This window comes from Eptesicus fuscus, chromosome 5 (assembly GCF_027574615.1).
Source record: "Eptesicus fuscus isolate TK198812 chromosome 5, DD_ASM_mEF_20220401, whole genome shotgun sequence".
NCBI classification, from domain to species: domain Eukaryota; kingdom Metazoa; phylum Chordata; class Mammalia; order Chiroptera; family Vespertilionidae; genus Eptesicus; species Eptesicus fuscus.
This window is the reverse complement of record NC_072477.1, coordinates 22,762,766-22,779,767: the sequence shown is the minus strand read 5'-3', so window position 1 is coordinate 22,779,767 and position 17,002 is coordinate 22,762,766. Positions and strand designations below refer to the sequence as shown.

General features: G+C 39.4%; 1 protein-coding gene across 2 annotated transcripts in view; it reads left to right on the top strand.

Annotated features, from left to right (window-relative positions):
* BBOF1 (basal body orientation factor 1) overlaps positions 1 to 17,002 on the top strand; it is a 35,515-nt gene that overhangs the window by 12,719 nt on the left and 5,794 nt on the right. The window contains exons 5-11 of one of the 2 annotated variants that reach the window (XM_008138842.3): positions 3,636 to 3,716; positions 4,546 to 4,616; positions 5,291 to 5,435; positions 8,074 to 8,567; positions 11,487 to 11,588; positions 15,618 to 15,692; positions 16,042 to 16,156. In XM_008138842.3, the coding sequence (XP_008137064.3) occupies positions 3,636 to 3,716; positions 4,546 to 4,616; positions 5,291 to 5,435; positions 8,074 to 8,567; positions 11,487 to 11,588; positions 15,618 to 15,692; positions 16,042 to 16,156 (1,083 nt within the window). Of the gene's footprint in view, positions 1 to 3,635; positions 3,717 to 4,545; positions 4,617 to 5,290; positions 5,436 to 8,073; positions 8,568 to 11,486; positions 11,589 to 15,617; positions 15,693 to 16,041; positions 16,172 to 17,002 lie in introns of those variants that run through there. The other variant, XM_054715921.1, reaches the window with a different exon arrangement.

Genomic DNA, 17,002 nt, shown 5'->3' with positions numbered 1-17,002 from the left:
GTTTTAAGGACTGAGTGCATATATGGAAAGTATTTAAAATAGTGTATATGACATAGTGAGAATTATATTAAAAGTGGAGTGTAGCTCTCTGAAAAAATAGGTTATTAGTGAAAAAAAGTAATAATTTTCTGTGTCCCCACAGCATTTTGTATCTTTTTTATACCATTTAGCCTATCCTATCTTGATATTATAGTTATAATTTGTTTTATCTCCCCTACTGGATTGTAAATTCTTCTAAGTACAAATAGTGTTGTCCTTTGTATTCATCAAAAATACAAGATAAACAGTAATTTACTAGCTCAATAAATATTTGTTAAATGCTGAGTGGGGCCGAAACCGGTTTGGCTCAGTGGATAGAGTGTCGGCCTGTGGACTCAAGGGTCCCAGGTTCGATTCTGGTCGGGGGCATGTACCTTGGTTGCGGGCACATCCCCAGTAGGGGGTGTGCAGGAGGGCAGCTGGTCGATGTTTCTCTCTCATCGATGTTTCTAACTCTCTATCCCTCTCTCTTCCTCTCTGTAAAAAATCAATAAAATATATTTTTAAAAAATGCTGAGTGGATCTTTTCATTAAAAATGTAATTGGCGGGAACCTGGCCGGTATGGCTCAGAGGTTGAGCATCAACCTATGAACCAGGAGGTCATGGTTCGATTCCCCGTCAGGGCATATGCCCAGGTTGTGGGCTCTCTCCCCAGGGTGGGGCGTGCAGGAGGCCGCCAGTCAATGATTCTCTCATCATTAATGTTTCTATCTCTCTCTCCCTCTCCCTTTCTCTTTCTCTTTCGCTCTCAAAAAAATAAAATAAAATAATTGGAGGGATATCAATTTTTCTTTTAATTAGATGGGAGGAACCCTTTTGCAATGTTTACATATATCAAATCATCACTATGTACACTTGAAATACATTACAATTTTATTTGTCCTTTATGCCTCAATAAAGCTGAAAAAAATTTAGAAGGAATATTAAGTTCTGTTTTATATGAAAAGGCTGCATATTGAATCAAATTAAGTTCCTTAACTTTTCAGGAACTCTCAAAATAGATTCCTATGTGGAGGTATACATTCTGAATCAAAATGAATGAGGAACTAGTTCATAATCTAGTGGGCCACAGTGTGATTTTTTTTTAAAGAACAATGTTGCCACCTAGGGGACAAATAGATTTCATATCTCTTCAAAGAGGGCTGTTGGGCGAGGACGACTTAAAATTCAAAGGCTTATGGGGGAAAATAAGGTGGTTCTGTGGAATATGGAAGAATTAAGGCAGGTGTGGAGGCCCGTGAACTTAAAATTAAGGGGGTAGGTAAAACATAAATGAAGAAAATTAATTATACTGGGTAATAAAATTCACTGTATAAATTTAAAAGAGGCTAATTATATTTAGATTATAAAAAGGTAGTCAAAACATATATTTTAAAGAAAAAAATATTTCTATCCACGTGATTTGTGAAGAAGAAGCATATATTAGTAGCTTGCAGTTATTTTTTTCATAAATTGTTTTGTCTTTGTTTTTGATGATAACCATTTTCAGCAAATTTAGCTGATAAAAAAAGTTGTCCTCTCCCCGCCACACACACAAACACCTAGGTATAGCCATTGAATATTTTTATTAAAATGCTATGTAGAAGCATATTTATATATATATAAACATATTTATATATATATATATGCATATATTATATATATATAAATATATATATATATAGGCTAAGGGAGTTTATTACCACCAAGCCAGCAATGCAAGAAATATATTTTTAAAATATTTTTACAAAAATGAGGTGATGATGTACAAATTGTTTGTTAACATGAAATCCTATTGAGTAAATGTGTCATGATTTATTAATTGGTTCCTTGTTTTGGACATTTTTACTTTTTTCTAATTAAAAAAAATTTTTTTTATTGATTTCAGAGAGAGAGGGAGAGGGAGAGAAACACCAATGATGAGAGAGAATCATTGATAAGCTGCCTCCTACTGGGATCGGGCAGCAGTCTGGTCATATGACCTCACCTGAGTGGAACCCTTATCTCCTGGTCCATAGGTCAGTGCTCAACCACTGAGCCACACTGGCCAGGTGAGACCATAGCTTTAAATTAGCTCTGTTTTCTTTACCTAGAAGAATTTTATGTCATTTTTGTCCAGCTGGCATGGCTCAGTGGTTGAGCGTTGACTTATGAACCAGGAGGTCATGGTCAGGGCACATGCCTGGGTTCAATCCCCAGAGTGAGGTGTGCAGGAGGAAGCCAATCAATGATTCTCTCTCATCATTGATGTTTCTATCTCTCTCTCCCTTCCTCTCTGAAATCAATAAAAATATATTTTAAAAAAATAATTTTATGTCCTTTTTATTATGTACTTAGAGGCCCGGTGCAAGAATTTGAGCACCAGTGGGGTCCCTTGGCCTGGCCTGCAGGATCGGGCCGAAACCGGCTCTCTGACATCCCCTGAGGGGTCCCAGATTGCGAGAGGGCACAGGCCAGGCCGTGGGACCCCACTGGTGCATGATCAGGGCCGGAGAGGGCCATGGAAGGTTGGCCAGCTGGAGAGGGACCATAGGAGGGCTCCAGCTCGTGTCTAGTCTGTCTCGCTCAGTCCCAATTGGCTGGACCCCAGCAGCAAGCTAGCCTACCGGTCAGAGCGTCTGTGCCCTGATGGTCAGTGCATGTCATAGCGATTGGTCGACCAGTCGACTGTCTGCCCCCTGGTGGTCAGTGCACGTCATAGCAAGCAATTGAGTGGTATTAGCATATCATTAGCATATTATGCTTTGATTGGCTGAATGGATGACTGGACACTTAGCATATTAGGCTTTTTTTTAAAACTTTTTTTTGTTTTGTTTAATATATTTTATTGATTTTTTTTACAGAGAGGAAGGGAGAGGGATAGAGAGTTAGAAACATCGATGAGAGAGAAACATCAACCAGCTGCCTCCTGCATACCCCTTATTGGGGATGTGCCCACCACCAAGGTACATGCCCTTGACTGGAATCGAAACTAGGACCCTTTGGTCCTCAGGCCGACGCTCTATCCACTAAGCCAAACTGGTTAGGACTAGGCTTTTATTATATAAGATAGTTTTAGAGGACAGAATGATTCATCTGTGAGAATCATAGGGAGATGTTTTTTAAGATTAATACTAAGAAGAATTTTCTAAAATTAAGAACTGTTAAAGGTCAGCTTAGTGAATTAATGAGATTTGAATTAGTGATATTCTGTTTCTAAATGTTCTTCTTATAGGAGGGATTTTCATATTAATTGAGAGATTATATAGTCTGACTCCTCAGGTCTCTTCAGTTCTAAAATATGATTCTATGTATCCACATGGTTAAAATGAAAGATATTTAGAAAATATGATTATGAGGATACCTTGTCTGAATGTTTTGAGAACTGTTATTCATGAAAGATTTTTTAGGAACTCAATACTGATCCTGTAAATCTAGAGAAGTTTGGGGGAAAGGTAGTACTCACAGGCAAAGACCTGGAGTTTCTCTGTGTGTTCAGGATTAAGAGGTAAAGTGTAACAGAAAATGTTCCTTTATTGAGAATTTCCTAGGAATATGCCCCAATCAACCCCAATTTCATTTCCTATTGACCAGGTTTTTGTTGTTGTTGTCTTTTTGTTTTGCTATTTTAATTTAGCTGAAGGAGAATTTAAGGAATTCAGAGCGGAAACATCAAGAGACTCTTAGAAAATTGGAAAGCAGGTTTTTTAAAGAAAAGGTATGACATATTAAGGTTAATTTAAAATTCTTTCATTTACCAGAACAACATAAATGTATTTACATGTACTCTGAGATATCAACCTTCCATTTGGTACCTTGTTAGTTTTTTGTTCTGTTTTTTTATCAAATCACAGTAGAATGAAAAATAGGGAAAACAAAGCCTATTTTAGATATCTCACTGTCTAGTCTTTTTTCCCTTCCCAGTTAGAGATTCTTGAAACCCCCAAGTGAGATTGTCATCTTACCAATGCTTTCAGACATAGCCCCCTCAGTTTGGTGTTTCCCTGGTGGAACTAAAGCTACATAAACCTCATTATATAGGGGAGGTGGGATTGGAGAGGTCACTCTGGTACACATGATGTACATTTTAATTATTATTATTGTTTGGGTCCAATCATAGGATATAATCTCCATGAGAGCAGGGACCCTATCTGTTTTGTTCACCACAGAATCTCCAGTGTTTAAAAAACCTGGTACACTATTATTGATCCATAGGAATTTGTTCAATGAATGAATAATGACTCTCATCACTCTCATAGATACTGACTCTCCTCATTATATTTAGCAGAAATTTCTCTCAGCTCTGCTTTGCCATACTAATGTGGAATTTTTTTCCTATTTATCTGTCATGTTGTTTCTTTAATGAGGAGATTGGGAGGTACCCTAAGGTTCCTGTGTTCACACTATTCTTCTGACTCCTCTATCAATAGGTCATCAGGTCATGTGGACAGGAGTATTTTGACATTATAAAATACTTAACTTTTTGATGTGTTAATTTGTTGTTAGAAATATAACTCTGTATTAAAACAGACTATTTTCTTTTTTAGCACCGACTAGAACAGGAAGCTGAAAAGAAGATAATAATGCTGGCAGAGAGAGCCCACCATGAAGCTGTTGTGTAAGAGACTGCTGCCATTTTCCCCTTTTTAATAGCCTCTTACCTTTTTCAGGTCTGTTTTGTTCTTATCATGTTGTCCTCCCACTTCTCTCCTGGTTTGCTTTCTTCGAATTTTCTGGCTTATTTTCCCTCACTTTTTCCATAAAGAGAACTTTGTATTTCCACCCTCTTCCACTCCATCCTTTTTTGTAGCAGCATGGTGTACAGGTAAGAAACTGGGTTTTGAAATTAGACTGGTTTTCAACACATATACCAATTGACTGTAGGTAGATTCCTTAATTTTTTGAAATTAAATTTCTTTATCTAAAAAATGGGGTTAATGCTCTAGCAGGTTTTGCCCAGTGGATAGAGTGTCGGTCTGGGGACTGAAGGGTCCCCAGTTAGATCCGGTCAAGGGCACATGCCTGCTTTGTGGGCTCGGTTCCCAGTAGCGGGCGTGTAGGAAGCAGCCAATCAATGATTCTCTCTCATCATTGATGTTTCTATCTCTTTCTCCCTCTCCCTTCCTCTCTGAAATCAATTAAAAAATATATTTTTAAAAATGGGGTTAATAATAGCAATCTAGCAGGGTTGTCCTTATCATTAATTTGGGGGAATAAAGCAATAATTGTCCTAGTTTGGTAATATCTGAAACTTAGACCTCTGTTTTGAAATCTTGTGTCTCTCTATTTCAGGCAATTGAACAGTGCTGGAAGAGCTGTTTTTAAAGAGAATGTTTATCTCCAGAAAGCTCTTGACTACCACCTGAAGGAAGCTGATGCTCTACAAAAAAAATCTAAGAAGTTGCTAGAGTCTAAAACTTCCCTTTTATATCAAAAGGTTCCCATTCTCTTTTAGACTTTGCTTCCTATCTTTTAAAAAAATATGTTCTTACTGATTTCAAAGAGAGGAAGGTAGAGGGAGAGAGAATAGAAATATCCATGATGAAAATCATTGATCAGCTGCCTCCTGCATGCCCCCTACTGGCGATCTAGGCTGAAACCCGGGCATGTGCCTGACTGGGAATTGAACTATGACCTCCTGGTTCATGAATCAAGCTCAACCATTGAGCCACACTGGCAGGGCCTTATCATTTTGTTTTTTGTTTTTTTTTTTTTAAAGATTAAGTTGGTAAATATTAAGCATTGAGTATAATCCTCCTATATAATAAAAAGATAATATGCAAATTGACCATCATGCCATCACAAGATGGCTGCCTACAACCAGGCCAACAGTGGGGTTAGTGAGGGACGACCAAATGGCCAAACGACTGAACAAGCAGGCTGCGTGGGGCAACCAGGCCAGCAGGGGGGGGGGGGTTAGTGAGGGACGACCAAACAAGTGAACAAGCAGGCTGTGTGGGGCAACCAGGCCTGCATGGGGGGGGCAGTTGGGGTCAACCAGGCCAGCAGGGAGGGCAGTAAGAGGCAACCAAGCTGGCAGGGGGACACTTGGAGGTGATTAGGCTGGCAGGGGGGGCAGTGAGGGGCAACTAGTCCACCAGGGGAGGGCAGTTGGGGATGACCAGGCTGGCGGGGGGGGGGGGGCAGTTAGGGGCAACCAGGCAGGCAGGCAGGTGGGCGATTAGGAGCCAGCAGTCCAGGATTGTGAGAGGGATATCTGACTGCTAGTTTAGGCCCGATCCCCAACAGCAGTCAGACATCCCCCAAGGGGTCCTGGATTGGAGAGGGTGCAGGCTGGGCTGAGAGGACCCCCCCTCCGTGCACTAATTTCCATGCACCGGGTCTCTAATAAAGATATGTAAGGACAAAGGGATCATTTTTCTTCTGTCTTAATGATATACCTTTCTTATCTCAAAAGATTAATTACTGAATGACTAAGAAGCATTAGACTTGGCATTATAAAGAATATATCAGAAACCTAACTACAACTCCTATTATCTACTACTTGAGAATACTCATTTTGCTTTGCTTAGAGTTGGTCTCTGGTTCACTTAGGAACAGGTTCAGCTGTAACAGCCCTGACAACAGTGGCATCTACACTAATAAAGAGAAAGATGCAAATTTACCATACCTCCGCATCGCCCACCAGCCAATCTGGAGTGAGTATGCAAATTAACCCAAACAAAGATGGCGGGTTAGTTTGCATACACAGGTGCCAAGCCCACAGCCTCCCAGGACCATCACCGCCCTGGGAGGTGAGGGTGGCCGTACAGCTTGACAGCAGACAGCAGGCCCTGCTTGGCTGTAGCCGAAGTGACCCGTGAGCAGGCAAGCGGGCCCACAGGCAGCACCCAGCAGGGCCTGCTTGGCCATCACCAGGGCAACCCGTGAGCAGGCAAGCACGGCTCACAGACAGCACCCAGCAGGGCCTGCTTGCCCATTGCCGTGGTGTGGAGCAGGCAGGCCCCACAGAGAGCAGAGAGCCATGGGGAGTGGGCCTAAGTTGTCAGTAGGACATCCCCTGAGGGCTCCTGGATTGGAGAGAGTGCAGGTCGGGCTGAGGGATGCTTCCCCCACCCCCGTGCACGAATTTCGTGCACCAAGCCTCTAGTCATCACATAAGGGTTTATTCTCTCACCTGAAGGAAGTCAGAGCTGGAAAGCCAACAAAGCCCAGGTTCCTTAACTCTGCTCTGCAGCATGTGGCTTACATCCTCAAAGTCACCTCATGGCCCACAGCAGCTGCTGGATCTCTAATCATTACTAAAAGAGCAGGAAGGAAGAAGGACAAGAAGGAAAAATATATGTCCCTCCCTTTAGCATTCTTCCTGAAAGTCCTACACACATTTCTAATTACACCTCATTGATTAGAACCTACATCGCTATGCTGAACCACAGGGGAGACAGGGAATTTTCAACTGAGCTTACTGCCTTCCTGAAAAAAAAAAAAATCGGCATTTTATTACTCAGGGGGGGAAGAGAAAATGGACATTGAGATAGGTAATTAGCAAACTGCCAGAGTTTCCAGTATACAGTTGTTAATATTTTTACTGTATAGTCATACTGATTTTGGAATTACCCTTTTGATAATATAAAATATTTAACCTTTCAGAATATTAGGGGAAGGAAAGTTTCTTTTTTTAAAAAAAATATATTTTTATTGATTTCAGAGAGGAAGGAAGAGGGAGAGAGAGACAGAAACATCAATGATGAGAGAGAGTCATCGATCGGCTGCCTCCCGCACGACCCCACTGGGGAATTGAGCCCACAACCTCAGGTACGTGCCTCTGACCGGAATCAAACCCAGGCCCCCCCAGTCCGCAGGCCGATGCTCTATCCACTGAGCCAAACCGGGTAGGGCAGAAAATTTCTTAATTGGCAAAATCAGTGGTCTTCACAAGTCTAGACAAGGACCCTAGGATGTTTTTTACTCTGTATATGCAGAATTCTAAAATATCCCATCTGAACTTGGCATCATACTCAAAATCTCACAAAGTAATGGAAATTAGAGAGGAACTTTTAAGTTCTGAAATTGACTAAAGAAAAAAGAAATCTCTCACCTCTTTCTGTTTTTAGGAAATCGACGATCTGCTGGTTAAGGAAAAGGTTATGCAACTTACCCAGCAGAGATCACAAATCCAAAGTCTTCAGAAGAAGGTGGTAAGCTTGGAGACTGCCCTGAGTTGTCTGACTAGAGAGTTTGAGACTGAAGTTCTAAAACTGAAGCAACAGGCAATGGTAAATAACCAAGGTGATCTGATTGAAATTTACAAGCTGCAGAACCTTCTTCAGATGAAGGACAAGGAAATGAATAGAGTGAAGAAATTGGCCAAGAACATACTAGATGAGAGAACAGAAGTGGAAAGGTTCTTTTTGGATGCTCTACACCAAGTGAAGCAGCAGATTGCATTTAACAGGATACATTATAAGCAGATGGCACAAGCTGCTTTCAATTTAAAAATGCGAGAGGCATATGCAGGAAGAACAGAATATCCTAAAATTCGAACATTTGATGGCAGAGAGCACAGCACCAATAGTGTGGATCAGGATCTTATGGAGGCTAGTAAATGGTACTAATAATACTTTAATATTTTATCTTTTGTGCTGCTATTTTTGTACCCTTTAGAGAAATAAGAACCCTGAAAAATTCAGTTTGGTAATATCTAAGTATTGAGTAGATTACTTAGTGAGGTACTTGAGGATAGGAACCAACTCATCTTTGTAACCCCTATGCTTGGCATAGTTTGTGGGGTCTAATATTCTTAGTGGTGCCCTCTTTTTAAAAAAATATATATTGATATTTTACAGAGAGAGGAAGGAAGAGGGATATAGAGTCAGAAACATCGATGAGAGAGAAACATCAATCAGCTGCCTCCTGCACACCCCCTACTGGGGATGTGCCCACAACCAAGGTATATGCCCTTGAACAGAATCGAGCCTGGGACCCTTCAGTCTGCAGGCCGATGCTCTATCCACTGAGCCAAACCAGTCAGCGGAATAGTGCCCTCTTTTCTTCATAAGAGAAACTGTTAAAGGGACTAGATTATTTTTTCCCATAGAATGCCATTGCAGTATCTTTTAACATGCTCCTTTATTTTGTTTTTTATAAACTAGTTACCAAGGTTTAATTAGATTCAGGTTAAACATTTCTTATAAACATACTTTCATAAATATTTTATAAATAGAGGCCTAGTGCACAGATTCGTGCACCAGTGGGGTCCCTCAGCCTGACCTGTGTCCTCTTGCAATCTGGGACCCCTTTAGGGATGTCGGACTACTGGTTTCACAGTCTGGCCTGTGGGGATTGAGCCGAAACCGGCAGTCTGATATCCCCTGAGGGATGTAGTAGTGCACAAAGCTGCAGGCAGCTCCCACTCATCCTGGCCCCGCTGCTCAGTAGTGCACTGACACGGTGGCGGGAGAGGCTGGCGCCACCGCAGCTTCGCTTGCCAGCGTTGAGCCTGGTGTCTAGCACCTGTCAGTCAGCTGAGCGGCACTCCTTCTATGGGAGAACACTGACCACCAGGGGGCAGCTCCTCTGTTGAGCATCTGCCCCTGGTGGTCACTGTGTGTCATAGCAACCGGTCAAATGGTCATTTGGTTTTTGGGTCACTTAGGCATATATATATCCCTTTTACTATTCTGAGATGAAATTCATAGGTAATAATACCTAAATAAACATATAATTTTAAAAATCAATATAACAATTCATTGTAACAATTCTTTCTTTTACAGAACTGTCCATGGATTGGAGGACACCCAGTAGTGCCCCCATCATTGTGTTAACCAAAAGTCCCCACAAGTTTCCTTGATATGTACTGCTACTATGATAAAGGTAGCAGAATGCTTGAGACAGTTGTAGACTATATACTATGATTAACTGCTTACTTAGCATTTCTATCTGTTGGAGCACTCTTCCCCCTATAAATCACGTTTTAAGTTATGATGCATTTTTAAAGATTATTGTTAAAATTATGTTTTATATCCCAATGAAATTAGATTCTTCAAAGGCCTTAAATCAAGAAACTTAAAAGGACTCCAGACCTCTATGTACTTAACATCTTACTAAGAGTGCTTCCAAATGTATTTTCTGCCTTAAATTATTTTGTAGTGGATTAATTTGTATGCTCTTTTAAATTAGCTGCTGGAAAGGTTGGACGTGGTTAATAGCTTCTGAAAGATAAGACTATTCTTCGAAAATGTCCATATAGTGTATGATTTTTTAAACTTCTTTCTATATTCATAAGCCTGTAATAACACTCTTTTTTTTTTTTTACCAACAGATACACTACAATTCCCTCTAATTTATTTAATGCCAAGCAAGTTTAATGCCTATCAAACATAAGGCAGTTTCTTTTAAAATTTTTTGTCTATGGCCCCAGCCAGTTTGGCTTAGTGGATAGAGCATTGGCCTGTGGACCGAAGGGTCCTGGGTTTGATTCTGGTTAAGGGCACATGCCTGGGTTGTGGGCTTGGTTCAATGTGCAGGAGGCAGCCAATCAATGATTCCCTCTCATCATTAATGTTTCTATCTCTCTCTTCCTCTCCCTTCCTCTCTGAAATCAATGAAAATATATTTAAAAAATCTTTGTCTATATATACTAAGCAGTATATTAGTTTTCAGAGGAAGGTACATAAACTGATTCTACACATTTTTATTGAGGAAACTGGACTCTTCCTATTCTGCCTTCTGTGTGACATTTCTGCTATTGAGCAACTTGTCACCTTAACCTCAGTTTCCTATTAATTGCTTCCTTAACATTTCTATCTGTTAGAGCACTCTTCCCCCTATAAACCCTCAGCAGGGCAGGTAGAGGCAATAGGAAAGTAAAAGATAAGTAAATGATTTTTAAGAGGCTTAAGAGGCATATTGGAAAAGGACAGTTGAAGTATATGGTGATAATAAAGTAAACCTAAACTTTAAAAAAAGTATTTTTTATTGATTTCAGACAGGGAGAGAGGGAGAGAGAGAGAGAGAGAGAGAGAGAGAGAGAGAGAGAGAGAGAGAGAGAGAGAGAGAGAGAAACATCAATAATGAGAGAGAATCATTGATCAGCTGCCTCCTGTATGCTCCACACTGAGGATAGAGCCTGAAACCTGGATATTTTGCCCTGACCTGAAATTGAACTGTGGCCTCTTGGTTCATAGGTTGATGCTGAACCACTGAGCCATGCTGGTTGGGCAAAACCTAAACTTTTAAAGAAAACTAACATGCTTTGGCTCAGTGGTTGAGCATCAACCTATGAACCAGGTCGGCTTATATGTAGATAGAGTATGGATGTTGTATAATGTGAGAAATTTTTTGCATATAGAGCACTTAGTTTTATTTCTTTTTTTAAAATATATTTTTATTGATTTCAAAGAGGAAGGGAGAGGGAGAGAGGTATTTTCTTTTCTCATAGTTACATATTTTATACTTTTCAAAAAAAGAGATGCTTACTTTGACCATATTTTTCCTTTTCATTTCTTTTCCCTTTGACATTCTTCAGGACAGATATTCAAGGAAATGTGGATATTGGAGATTTGACTTGGGAGCAGAAGGAGAAAGTCTTACGATTGCTCTTTGCAAAAATGAATGGTTTTGGTCCTAGGTAAATCCCTGTTTCTGTAGTAAAATACCAAGTTGTCATCAATCCTTGAAACCATATAGGAATAATGAACTTATTCTCACTTAGAATGAAAGGATTAGGAAAAGATCAGAAAATATAAAAGGGTCATACTGCTTAGCTATACAGTTCTCAGAGATAAATAAATAAGGGGTAGAAAAGATATTAATTTTAGATGTTTAAGATAATGCTTACTAAGAAGGTATAATAGTGCACAGCTGAATGAGCGGTAATGTAGAGATGCATAACAATTGTTAAGATTTTATTGGTCTACAAAGATAAGTAAATGATTTTTAAGCTGATTATTAATCAAGAGAATCTCTAATACCAAAGAAAAGACCTAAAAAGGAAAACAAAAATCTATAGATATTTAAAATAATTCTTTTTAAATTGATTTTTTTAAAAATTGATTTCAGAGAGAGGAAGGGAGAGGGAGAGAGAGATTAAAAAAAATCAACAATGAGAGAGAATCATCGATCTGCTGACTCCTGCACACCCCTTACTGGGGATCAAACCCACAACCCGGACATGTGCCTTGATGGGTAATTGAACCTTGATCTCCTGGTTCATGGGTTGAAGCTCAACCACTGAGCCACACCAGCCAGACTAAAATAATTCTTCTTAATGAATTGTTTCACTCTCTCTACTATGTTTTATCAGTGATTATAACCCTGGTAATGAACTATAAAGTGGGTAAAATTAATCAACCACTTACTGATTGCCTGTTATGTGCTTGGCAGTATGTTAGGTACTCTGGGGATTCAACAGAATTAAGAGACATTACCTTTGATCTCAAAGAGATCAAACAAAACCAAAAATAACAAGGATAAAAATAGATGGAACAAAAAAGTACAATTGGAGTTCAGACAATATGTCAATGGGCTAGAGTCGTCAGGGAAGAAGACTTCAGTCAGAAAAACAGGAAGTATGACTCTGTGGGGTACCTTGTAAGAGAGTGGGATAGTAGAGAGAGGGGGAAGGGCACATCAGGCAAGGGGCAAAGTAGACAGCATAAGCAAAAGCCCAAGGTAGAAGTGGGTATCAGGTATTAAGGGAACATTGAGGAAAAAGTGCCTAGCTTGAAGAGATGTGGTAATGCTAGAGAATAATTAGTAATTAGAAATAAGGATTAATCTATAGATTAAATTATGATGAGCCTTTAAAAACCATGCAGAAAAGCCTGAACTTTTGCTAGTGTAGATTCTAGAGCAGTGTAACCTATTTTGCTTCTCCATCTTAAAGGAATACAAAGAGCAGTAAGTCATACTCTCATACTTTCACTGGAAGGGCTCACAGGTTATTGTTCTCAGAGCTAACCGGAACCTAACGGTGATCGTATGATGGCTTGGAGGACAGAAATAGAGGTGGGGTCCAACAGAAGCTGCTGCACTACTCATGTGGTGGTGAGGGGTTTAGGCAAAAGTGGGAGCAGTCAGAAAAAAGGAAGCTGAGACATGGGAAGGAGAAACAGCTTAGTGATAAAAGGACAAAAGTAAGAAAGACAACAAAGTGTAAATGTTTGTTTTTAGATTAAGAAATAAAGAATGGTGGTATTAAAGTCAAATGAAAAATCTGAAAGGCCAATGTGAGGGAAATATTTAAATTTTATTTAATCCATCCATTGAGTCATTTAACAAATACATATTGAGTCCTGCTATTTACTGAGGATGTCATGGTGAGCAAAAAAAGACATGCCTAATACCAGGGAGTTCATGGTTTATGTGGGAAGAAAGTCATTATTCAAATCATCATATAAGTATATTCAAAAGTACAACTATGACATAGGCTCAAAGGAGTGGTATGAGAGCCTTGATTAGGGGAACCTGACCTAATTGAGGTCAAGAATATTTCTGAGGAAGTAAAAGCTTGAGCTGACCTCTAATAGTAAAAGGCAAATCGGAAGAAAAAAGGGAGAAAAGCCATTCTAGGCAGAAGAAACAGAAAGTAGTATTTTCAGTGTCAAATTGGAGATGATGGCAATATTGAAGTAAAAAATACTTAAGGCATGTGTAAATAGTGTTTGGAGTATAGATGATAGTTTAGGGAGAGAGATTTGAGCATGTTTAATGAAATTGGTAGTTGAGTTTAGCAAAGTGGATGAAGGTAGAAAAGTAAAGGGTTGAGGCTAGAACCTTGCGGAATAACCACAATTAATGAACAGGGGAACAAAGAAGAGTACAACCAAACGAGAGGAGTTTAAAGTATTGGCTAAATGGAAGATAAAGGACTTTGAAATGGCTTTGTGTCTCTGGTAGTCTTTTGAAGATGTGGAGGTATAATCTGTAGGTACTGAATGTCTGTCTCATTGTGAGTTGACTTCCCCCAGGGAATATAGCCTGAGTTCCAGGCCTCACGTTCCATACTGTGTTGTTTTCAACACTGGAGAACCAGGAAGTTGAGTGAAATCTTTCACACCAAAGTAATGAACTTGAACCTGGCCACAATGAAACCATGTCTAAGCCTATTGGAATCTCATGCCAGAGTTAGATGAAGGAAAAAGAATACAGGAATAGAATGGTGAAATGTTGAGATAAAGATGAGATTAAATGAGTAACCTAATGTTAGGGAGGAATTAAGTGATAAAAGGTCTACCAAGGCAAGAAGAAGAATTAGGAAGGTGGTAAGAATTCACAGTAGATTGTATATGATTGTGAACCCAATAGTTCAGTAGTTTTCTTTGTGAGTGAACTAAGTCAAAGGAGTATGTATAATCAATAAACTGTACTCTAATGCATCAGCAACTACTCTGGCTATAACTTAGGCACTGGTAGTATCTAAAATATATTATTAGACTATTTAAGATAGCCAGATTTTTGAATGGGTTAAAAAAATTGACTTGAGAAACATTGATTTGTTGTTTCACTTATTTATGCATTCATTTGTTACTTCTTGTACGTGCCCTGATCAGGGATTGAACCCACAACCTTGGCATATCAGGACAAAGAAAATGCGCTAACCAACTGAAGGAAGATAGCTAGATTTTGAATGGGTTTATGCTTCTTTCATGTACACCTAGTTGAGGGCAAGTTTTAGGAGTGAGATATGTGTCTTTATCTGCTGGCAAAAAAAACTACTATACTTTTTTTGTAACTATTAAGCTGACTTTCAAATTAAAATATTGACTTAGTGACATGTTTATTTCCTGTGTTTAAACCAGGCTTGCCAAAGTAAAGAGAAATTTTTACACTGTGTCTCTCCATTTATACTGTGTTCTGTGGTTCTTTTTGTAGGAAGGGAATTTTTCTGGCCATGTTTTATGTTTGTTTTGTTTTGGTCAGTCCTCTGGTTTAACCTTGCCCATCACCATTAATAGCTGTTATGTACCATCATCATGATCATCACCATAAATATTTCCCATTTCTTACGTTCAACATATCTCAATTTTAAGAGACTATAAATTTATATTAACTTGCCTTAATATTATATTGCCTCTATGTGTGTGTTAAAGATCATTTTTTTGAAAATGAGAAGCCCATCCAATGGAAGCATTAATTTAGCGCTTTTTAAAAAGTATTTTATTGATTTTAGAGAGGAAGGGAGAGGGAGAAACATCAGTGATGAGAGAGAATCATTGATCGGCTGCCTCCGGCACGCCCCCTACTAGGGATTGAGCCCGCAGCCCAGGCATGTGCCCTTGGCCAGAATCGAACCTGGACCTTTCAGTCCACAGGGAGACGCTCTATCCATTGAGCTAAACCAGCTAGGGCAGTGGTTGGCAAACCGCGGCTCGCGAGCCACATGCGGCTCTTTGGCCCCTTGAGTGTTATAATGCCACTTCTTCAAAATTGACTCGCCCAGGCCAAAAACCGACTTCTGTGCATGGGCCATGAAGTTTCAATTGCACTGTATGTGCGCGCCCACACGTGGAAGAGCCACACTCAAGGGGCCAAAGAGCCGCATGTGGCTCGCGAGACGTGGTTTGCTGACCACTGAGCTAGGGCAATTTAGCACTTGTATAGTTGAAATAAGGGCACAAGGAGACACTGCCTCATTGTTAACTTTTACCCACCACAGGAAATACAGTCAGAGGTCTAGATCTCCAGGTCCAGAATATGTTGTTCCAGACAGTGGACAAACAGAGGAATTTGGGTAAGGTCTCTCTCTTTTTTTAAATATCCTCACCCAAGGATATGATTTTTTAATTGATTCTAGAGAGAAAGGGAGAATCAGTGTGAGAGAAAAGTGTCAATCAGTTGCCCTCTCTACTCGTCCTGGCTCAGAATTGAACCCACAATGTAGGTTCAAATCCACAGGGATCAAATCCACAACCTTTTGGTGTTGGGATGATGCTCCAAACAACTGAGTCATCTGGCTAGGGCAAAAGTAAAGTCTCTCTTGACAAAGCAATGAATGTGAGCCTGATCACAATGGTTCTATTGTTCTGAACTAGATTCCATGTGTGCCTGGTTGTTGACAGGTCTCTTTGTCATTATTTAAGGGATGAAAGTAAGCTTCAAGATCAAACTTTCATCACCCAGCAAGTACCAATCTCAGACTCTTCTCATGAACTGGTAATATCCAATATTCAGAAAGGATCACAGGAGTCTGACATGGTAAGTAGTCTGTAGTCTAACCAAACAACACATATAACTGTTACCTTTCCCCATGAATTTATTTGCTAAGTCACAGTTGTTCAGCTCTACTATTTCAGGTATCAATGAAATGAGTATTAATACTAGTATGAGATTGTGGACATTTTTATAACACTATCTACACTAAGGAAGGCATATACTTAATGCAAATGCATGTTTTGCCTCAGTGTTGAAAACCTATTAATTGCCTTTTGAAATACACAGCCTAGCCAAAATATGTACTCTCTTTTATGTAAGAATTAAAACATAATGACCATTTAACTCTTGGCTTTGGACAGAGGTGGGAAGTCTACGTCACCACAGGCTAGGGGTCAGAGGCATTATAAGGAAGTATGGCACCATTTTTTAAAGCCAAATTTTCTTTTTAAGAGCTTTTTATTTGTAATTCATTATTCATAATTAGTACAATGTAGAATCAGAGAATGAGGCCACATCAGAGCAAAAAGAAAACAAAATACTCTTTTAGCTGCTACTAGCATTAACATAACTGTACAGTTGTTTTTTTCTAAGAAATAAGAAACTTCTGAGTAGCAAGTAGCTAGCCAAATAAATTGATTCCAATTAGAGGAACATGATTCTTTTTTTAAAAAAATATTGAAACACCTTCTAATTTAATTATACCTGCCATTTTCATTATTCTGATTAGTATTTTTAAAAATATATTTTTATTGATTTCAGAGAGGAAGGGAGAGAGGGAGAGAAACATCAATGATGAGAGAGAATCATTGATAGGCTGCCTCCTGATTAGTATTTTTTAAAAAAGTGATTTCCGTTAAATGTAAGGAAAATTTAGGAGTCTCTGTGATT